The 9,430-nt window shown below is 37.7% G+C and overlaps 1 protein-coding gene across 1 annotated transcript; it reads right to left on the bottom strand.

Moving 5' to 3' along the window:
- Positions 1 to 2,779: 2,779 nt before the first annotated feature.
- On the bottom strand, positions 2,780 to 8,814 carry LOC141485671 (uncharacterized). Its single transcript, XM_074182843.1, has 2 exons — positions 8,673 to 8,814; positions 2,780 to 8,613 (listed from the first exon to the last, which is right to left on the bottom strand). The coding sequence occupies exons 1-2, from the start codon at positions 8,685 to 8,687 to the stop codon at positions 8,209 to 8,211; spliced, it is 420 nt and encodes a 139-aa protein (XP_074038944.1). The 5' UTR covers positions 8,688 to 8,814; the 3' UTR covers positions 2,780 to 8,208.
- Positions 8,815 to 9,430: the final 616 nt, after the last annotated feature.

Genomic DNA, 9,430 nt, shown 5'->3' with positions numbered 1-9,430 from the left:
AAACTCCATTTTGTTCATGTAAATCATTTTAGTGTATGTTGATTTATAAAATAAATAAATCCATTGCTACAATATTACTTGTATAATTTTTGGTATTTCGAAACTATTTATACAGCGAAGAATAAAAGATTCCACAGTTTTAGAAAATGTATAATGAAATTCAAATTTATTACATTCCACTTTATTTTTCATCAAGTACAATAATAATGCTATTACACTAATGAATTTTCATTGATCCACGAGTTGTGATTTTCGGAGAATCCGAGCCATTTTACATATAAACGACGTCCTTTTCGTTTCAAAACTCGCTCCACCAAATATGTATTGGGATCATGGGTTTTATTCAATTCCATACCATAGAAGGAACCTTTAATTGGCTGTCCGTTCACATCTTCGAGCGCATAAGTTATAGGATACGTTCTATTTACTTTTACAACTTTGAAAAGCTCAGTTGTAAAGTTTGCCGTATAACCTTTTTCGAATACGCCTTTAAACTTACTGATTCGCACCATATCTCCAATTTTAAATTCTTTTTTTTCGCGTTTTCCACGCTGCTTCTTTGATCTTGCATAAACTGTCAATTTTGTGGATGGTTTTACGTCTGCAGGCTTCATGCCAATGGTACGATGAACTTTGTTGTTATATTGACTGGTAATTATAGGAAGAATATTCAACCAACTGTAATTGCCTTGAAGTGAAAATTGTCTATGAAGCCAACTTTTCAACGTCCTGATGACTCTTTCCGCAATTGCAGCTTTTTTTGTACTAAATGTTGAGTAATGATTGATACGGTGCTCTCTCATTAGCGATGAAAATTTTGAATTATAAAACTCGGTACCGTGATCAGATTGTAAGTTCCTTGGGACATACTTCGCATCTTTCAACACACTCGCCATAGCTGCAGTAACTGAATCAGCTGTTTTATTTCTCAGCGGTCTTGACCATACATACTTTGAGTAACAGTTGATTACTATGAGGATGTACCTATAACCATTATTTTCTTTAGCATATGGTTGCATTTCCATCAGATCCATCTGCCACAAGTCATAAAATCCCTTTATTATTGTCATTCGACGGGGAAAATTACGACGCGCCGACTTATGTATTTCCTTCACAACCTGCCATTTTGCATCACTCATACTACTGCTGTATGGCTTCTTCGAAATGATGAAGTTGAGGATTCAGTTCGCTACTGTTCACGTGCAGGTTTAACGACTGACTGTTCAACTTCAATAACTCGCTCAGTAAAAGTATCAACCAACTCGGTTACAACACCAATTCGCTTTTCCACATTACTCAACCGATCAGCTAATGCTGAAGTGATGAGTGCATTTTTGTCAATGATGATTCGCAGTTCGGTATTTTTTGAATCAATGTTTTTTCTGACGTATCGTAGCGCTGGTGAAATGAATTCTTGGAAATAGTTCAGGGTTGATTCCTTGGCTTCTTTAATGTGATTGTCAACATATCTTTTAGTGACAGAGTCTTCATCGTCTACAGGTTCACCAATATTCTGTAGCCGCTTATTCTGAATGTCATAATCACCATGTGGTGTGAGAATGAATCCAACACCCGATCTTCCAACAAGTGGTTTACCAACACCACCCCTTCTACGCCCAAATTTATCAATTGTGGTATGCATAGTTAGATCGTCTGTGAGTAACTGAGTCAGCTTCATACATTGTGTTCATTATATTACGGTCAATAGACTAATCCTTCTTCACGTAACTCCTCAATTATGGCCAATATTTCATTATCGTGCCCGGTATGACCAGCCATTCGTGAACTCCAAAGCAATCGAAGGCGATCAACCAGTTCTTCGAGTTTATTCCAATAAACATAATCTATATGCTTATTTCTGATATATTTCTTTTGAGTGGGTATTTTTATTATGCCGGCACCTTCTCTACTGGGGTTCTGCAGTGGGTCTCCATTGGATAATAGTGGTAGGATTATTTCTCGATATTTCTTCCAATTATTTGATAATAGACCCTGTTTTCTTTCATTGTATTTATATGCTGCCTTCGTTAATTTGAGTATATCACCATAAGTGATCATATCGGAAGAGGGGATATTTCCCGACGGTACTTTCATGAATAATAATTTATATAGTTTTGGGGTACCCTGATAAGTGGCAATAGTTTTACCATTTTTCTTGAACACAATTTTCTCATTGATGAACTCCACATCAGCTACACCCATTTGTAAATTTCCCGTTTCAGTGTTCATGTGTACTCCAAAGACGGTATCGTATGAGGGATTTCCTGATAGTAACTTTTGTATGTGCTTTTGTACCTCATCACCATTATCAAGCACATTAGATGATTCTAAATCTGAAGTTGTCGATAAAGAAGCTTGAAGATCCTTCGAAAAAGCCTCTTCAAATTTCGGTTTTAGCTCACTTTTAACTATATTTTTGGCGGTGAATGGTGTAGCACTCTTTGTTGTCTGTATCACCTGATTTATTTGAGATGCTCCTTCAGTATTGGCAGATATTGCTTTCAAAGGAGTTATTATTGGCTCATATATTCTTTCGAGTGCTGATTGATCACCTAAGCGACTATTCTTGATATAATTAAATTTCTTCCGAACGGCATCTGTTGCTTCTATCAACTTTCTTTTCAAACACATTTCATCATCATTTTTTCTCTCCATAATGTATTCACTTCAAATGTGTGTGCAATGAAGTGTCGTCCACACTATCTAGCACTCGAATGATTCAATTGTTTCAAGAACGTCAAGGATATATGAAAGCATCAAATCCTTTTCGATAACGTCCATCTAGCACCTCTCGATCCTTATCAATTACTAAAAATCCATATTTATTCTCCCAACATCTCGCACACATATCTTTAAATTGCTTGTATGTCACATCTGGTGACACGTGGTCAGAAAAAATATGATTGAGATTCATATCATCTTGTTTGAACAGCACAATAAAATTTGCATTATCTCGAATCAATTGTTTCGGGACTCGTGAATATGTTTGGGCTAGATAGAAGCAATCCACATTTTTATGACGTCCCATACTGAAATATGATCGTATAACATCCTGTTTCTCACACATCACATCATCGAAAATGAATATTGAATCGGTTCTGGCATCCGAAGGCTCTACTATTTCAGTTGCATTATTGGCGAAAGTGTAAAATCCCAACCCTTCAATTGGAGCTAATACTTCACGTAAATACTCATATTTGGGTTGATAAAGGGACTTTGAATAAAGATAAACATTTGCAAATCGTAATCCTAGAGGGTGAGTCAGTAGAGAAATCATAACATTTGTCTTGCCGCAATTGGAAGGTCCGATAATCAGACCGCGAATGGATAGTGGAAGTAAGGATCCATGACGCTGTTTCACACCGCTTTCAGATCCGCTACCCACTTTTTCATCGAAATTATCGATGGAAAATTGGTGCTTCTGCTTTAGTATGCGCATTGTATGACAGTTGGAGACTATATAAGCACGTCTCCAAATCGATTCCTTTATTTAAATGGGGGTTATGAGACGATGCAGATCTCCTAAGCGGCATTCAAATAAAGCTGGTACGGGATTGGTCAATTCCCTCATCAATAGTCTACCTTTCGAATTACATTTACCTGGCTATCAGTATTGCGGCCCTGGCACCAAATTGCAGAAAAGATTGGCGAGAGGTGATCCGGGTGTGAATCAACTGGATTCTGCATGCCGAAAACACGATATTGCATATTCACAGGATCCTAACAATCTTCCAGCTAGACACAGAGCAGATCAAGAGCTTGCAGAAAGTGCTTGGAATCGATTCAAGGCAAAAGACGCATCTATTGGAGAGAAAGGAGCCGCTTGGCTAATTACGAATATAATGAAGGGAAAACGACGATTTGGTATGGGTTGCGAATTAGCAGCCAAGCAGTCACGAATACAGAAAAAAAAGGGTCCTACCAAGAAAAAAAAATCAAAAAAACTATTGAAAGATTCTAAGGTGACAGCTTTTGGTTCTGGAATCGTTAAGAAAGTGCGTGATGTTCTACACAAAGCGGGCGGAAGTGAATTTGTTGTCAAAAATTCTAAAAGAGCAGCTGAAATTGCACTAAAAGCAGCACGCAAATATACGAGGGCTGCGGGTGGGAAAAAGAAAATTCGCACACCGCGAATCATACCAATTCCTAAAATTGGTGGAATACTACCACTCATTCCAATTTTTGCTGGTTTATCGGCGCTAGGTAGTTTAGCTGGTGCTACAGCTGGCATAACAAAAGCAGTACAAGCAGCGAAAGCGAGTAGGGAACAATTGAGTGAGGCCAATCGACATAATAAAAATATGGAGGCAATCGCTCTAGGTAAACGAGGAAGCGGTATCTATTTGAAGCCTTACCGTAAAGGATTAGGAGTCTATTTGAAACCTCAAATTTCAAAAAACTCATAGATTTGCTACCTCAAAGAGCTCTCTCCAACATCGACCTCAACTATCATGCTAAGAAAATGATGATTCCATATTTTCGGGGGGTATATATGCGTGACGATTTGCCAAAATCGGGACCACTCCGATATGAATCTGCCGTAGTAAATTTGGATAGTCGACATGGTCAAGGGACGCATTGGGTAGCATACAGAAAAAGCAGCACTTCTGTGAAATATTTCGATAGTTTCGGTGATTTACCCCCTCCAAAAGAATTGATTCACTATTTTCATAGGGGTTCAAATCCTACCACTATTATCACATATAACTATGAGCGTAAACAACAATTCAACACAGTATGGTGTGGTCATTTGTGTTTGGAATTTCTACAGAGCAAGACATGGAGATAACACCAGCGCAGGACAGGGAAAGTATCAAGAGGATGAGTAATTCATTGATCGCATATTCCAGAGTACGCACTTTACGAGAAATGAGTAAAGAACAACTCGCTAATATGCCGAAAGAGGTGTTGATTGGGTGTGCATCGCATGAAATTGCATCTGTATGGGATAAGTTACCACAAAATCTACAAAATGATATTGATGTCTTAAAGTATCAGTACTGCCAAGACCATCAGAATGATTCCAGCGGCAACAGCAATAATTCCGATGTGAATGATGGGCCACCTACAAGAAAAATTTTCTGTTGTTATTGTAAAGTGAATGATGTGAATGTAGTCACACATAATGGGATGGATCATCTGGACAGACCACCTAAAAAACGACGATTACTCCACAATTTCTGCTGCCAGCAATAAATTGACATGAGTCAGTGAAAATTCATCAGTCATGTCACGCACGTTTTCATTGTCGGGACACTCTAGCGAGTTGAGCGCCAACTTCTACCCACCCATCGAATTGGATAGTGGCGCTAATTATGGTCTGGGCTTACACGGTTTCTATTCCTACAACTCCATATTCAATGTGGATGTGAAAAATAATATTATCGCCTATTCTAAAGAAGCTAACTCACCTCCTATCATTATAAAAATTCCACCTGGAGCATATGAAATTGATGAAATCAATAAGGTGATTCAAAAATTCATCAAATCCAAAGAAATGCAATTGGAAAATGGAGCTGAGGAGAATATCGATGGAGTATTTCTCCTACACGCAAACAACAACACTCTGAAATGTGAAATGAGGTCGAAATATTACATCCATCTCAAACATGAAAACACTATTGCCGAACTTTTAGGGTTCGAAGCCGATGTGTTTGGCATCGATGAAACTCATGAATCAACATTGCCCGTAAATATCAATAAGGTGAGAATTATTCGTGTGGATTGTAATGTCACAGCTGGAGCATATTCAAATGGTGATGAAATCCATAGCATCTTTGAATTTGATATTGATGTAGAGCCCGGTTACAAACTCACCAAGGAACCGCAAAATATTATTTATATGCCAATCCAGCCTGGCGGTCGTAAGTACCTCGACAATATCACTTTACGCATATTGGATGATAATGGTAATCTAATCAATTTCAATGGTGAAAAAATAATAGTTAAATTGGAATTGATTAGGATATAACGATCATCATTTCTCATATGTTGATTCACAACATCGACGACCGTCATAAGTGTATCACAAAAATGAGTGGTGGAAGCATCGATAAGTTTGGTCGTAGAAGTAAGGCAGTTTCAAATACTGTTTTGCGAGGACAACCTGGAGTTGGTTTCAAATTGACTTCCGATGGAAACTTTGATATGGAAAATAAACGTTTGAAAAATGTAGCCGAGCCTAAAGAGAGTACGGATTGTGTTAATCGAGAATATGTTGGTTTTTACATCTCAAAGATCAGAGGAGAATTAGATTCTGATATTGATAAAATCAATTTGAGATTAGATGGAGTAGAAAAATATTCCGCATCAGTCAGGGAAGATCTCATTACGCTTGGGCTGAAATTAGTGGAAATTGTAAAAAAGTGTGAACATATGGAGAAGGATATCAAATCGATGCAATCTGATATGAAAAAACAACCCTCGATAAGCATTCAAACAATTGAGCAAAAACGATGGTGAGCGATGATCATCTGTGAAAAAAATCAGTATAAAGCAGGAGCTGAAGAAATTTTAACTCAGTATTTATCATTTCATAACGCTGAGCAGATGATTATAATTGATAAGGCTATTGATTTCACCATAATTTTTTCTAAAAAATGGGGTTGTGCTTTAAAAGCCAGCGATTACAGCAGCGGCAGCAGTTGAATCAGCGTAATGTATCAGGTGGAGACTATGATAATGTGCATTTAAAGAAGAGAAAATCTAAAAGTCGATTCATTCCACGTATGCCCGCCAAACGGTCAAGATATAGACTAAGCGCTAGTAGTTTACACTTTCTCAAATCTATTGGCTTGAAGGTGCGATATAAAAAATAGTAATAACATGGCGACCATAACCACAAGTGATAAGCTGGAGGTATTCGAGGAGCCCATCTTTGATCATTCCCTAATCAGCCTTCACGAGCATACATATAAACCGTATGGATCACCATATTACAAAAATTCAGATGAAATCCGAATTCCAATCAATTTTCAAGACCTTATACTCGATATTGCAGACAGTTACATTTATATCGAGGGGAAGTTCACACCATCTGATGACACGAAGCAGTGCTACCTATCCAATAACGCCCTCGCCTTCCTCTTCGACGAAATTCGCTATGAAATGGGTGGAGAGCAAGTGGCCGTTGTTCGAAAACCCGGCATAACTACCACAATGAAAACGATGATATCATTTGGACAAACACATGCAAATTCCCTACTACCAATAGGATGGGGTCTTGATGTGAACAAACAAGATATATTGGATTCCGTCAGCAATGTATTCAGCGGTAAATTACCCTTGAAGTATCTCATGGGTTTTGCTGAAGATTACAACAGAGGAGTATTGAATGTCAAGCAAGAGCTCATTTTGATTATTGCACGCTCATTCAAAAATTCGTTTATTGGAGAAGTCGATGCTCATTTGGAAATCAACAAAATAGAATGGAGAATCAGACACATCGTGCCGGAAGATCGTCAGAAACTGAAGCTATTGAACCGCATCAATAAAAATGCGAATAATGCAAAAGTAAAGGTGGCTTATCGTATATGGGACCTTTATGAATTACCCACACTTCGTGATACATCCTCAGATATTTGGGCCGTGAAGACAACCAACAGCCTCGAAAGACCTCGATACATCATCATCGGCTTTCAAAGCACCGACCAATCTGAAAATATATCAAAAGATGTGACGAAATTCATACATGCGAATATTAATAATATTCGACTATCTCTAAACTCTGAAGTATACCCATATGAGCGTTGGAATCTAGATTTTGACAAAAAGTTAGACTCGTCAGCCTACTATGCATATGAAAACTTCCAACGCAGCTACTACGATAAAGCTATGAGTGAGCCCATGATGGATATTGGTAGCTTTCGCAACAATCCACTATTTATCATCGACTGCTCTCACCAACCCGATGCTATGAAGTCATCTACTGTCGACATCAAAATAGAATTCGAAACACGCAAGGTGAAGTTTCCAGCAAACACCAAAGTATATGCACTCATCCTACACGATGCTGTTTTATCCTATAATGCCCTAAATGGCTCTGTTCAGACTGGATTGTAATAAGATTGACATGTAATTCACCATGGAGTATTCGATATTGATAAATAATAAAACACTCAATAATTATCTTCTGCCTTTTATTTACCAAACAATCAGATATAGACAAGCATGGATTGAAACATGATTTTATAATGTATACAATAGATTTCAAATATTCACAACACCGTTATTTGAAGATTCTTCCGGTTGTGGGTTGGGATTCTGTGGCTCCAATTGATATTTCTCTATGATATTCTGTGGTAGGTAAACGGATATGCTGTGAAGGAAATGCTTCAAGTCTGCTTCAATCATTAGCTCACAGAACTCATCCAAATTTCCGCTTCCATACGAATATTTATGGCACAGTGCCACACCAAGTTCATATTTCTCACTGAGCTCCAAAAGTTTTCGTACCTCTTCAGCATCATAACATACACTTAAATCATAGTTTGATGAGTGAAGAGCGTCAAAACTCAAGTCGGCTAATTCCCAAGCCAACCTCCTTATTGCAGAATCCAAATTGACTGCTTCCGGCCACTCTTCGGCTGAATATTGCATCCACATGCTTGTACTCTGAAAATACACAAAATGCATTCATTAGTTTGGAAATTATGCTGCAAAAAAACACTCACTTGAAATTTTATCATGTTTGAAGCGCGGGAGCTAATCCATATTTTACATTAATATACCATATTTCTACTATTTACAAAGATATTGAAGTTATATTCAATCTAAAATATCGAATTTGACTAGTGAGCGTGTTTTAGCACCAGGATAATCCTGAGAACTTTGACCGATATATGTAAAAATGAATTTGGCTTTGGATGAATTCACTTCGTGAATCATTTCTTCCGTAAAATGTTCTGAGACACGTTTTGGAAGCCATGATTTAAAAGAAGTATTATTTTCCTCGTCCAACAAAACTACTTGAATGGATTTACCATATCGTGTGGATAGCATCGACATCTTTTCAATTTTATAACCTTTATCGATAGTCAAAGATATTAAAGGCTTCTGCTCCATAGCCACAGTTTGTTGAATTATTGCAGAATTGATCTTTTCGATATTAAATTTCAAATGATCCATTTCGAATATAGTGGAATTATGGTATACAAATATAAAATATGTTCACCTGGATTGCTGTGTATACTCCTGACGTAATACTCTCTGTCACTTTGCAGCACTACTTTCACTCATCTATTCGAGTACGTTGGGTTATTCAAACTGAATGTGAAATGGTGATCCTCCGAACATTTATAGAACGTGGTTGAAGAAGAGGGGGTACTTCTTCACCACAAGCTGGGTGTCCGAAAACACTACTCCAAAATAATATTGTCTTTATCGCGTGACGTAGTTGCAGGTCATTCAAAGTCAGACGCAAAACACTCCT

Source organism: Leptinotarsa decemlineata, unplaced genomic scaffold (genome assembly GCF_025532065.1).
Source record: "Leptinotarsa decemlineata unplaced genomic scaffold, Ldec_3_MD MMD2_tig00026330_RagTag_RagTag, whole genome shotgun sequence".
NCBI classification, from domain to species: Eukaryota; Metazoa; Arthropoda; class Insecta; order Coleoptera; family Chrysomelidae; genus Leptinotarsa; species Leptinotarsa decemlineata.
This window is presented reverse-complemented; position numbering and strand designations above follow the sequence as displayed.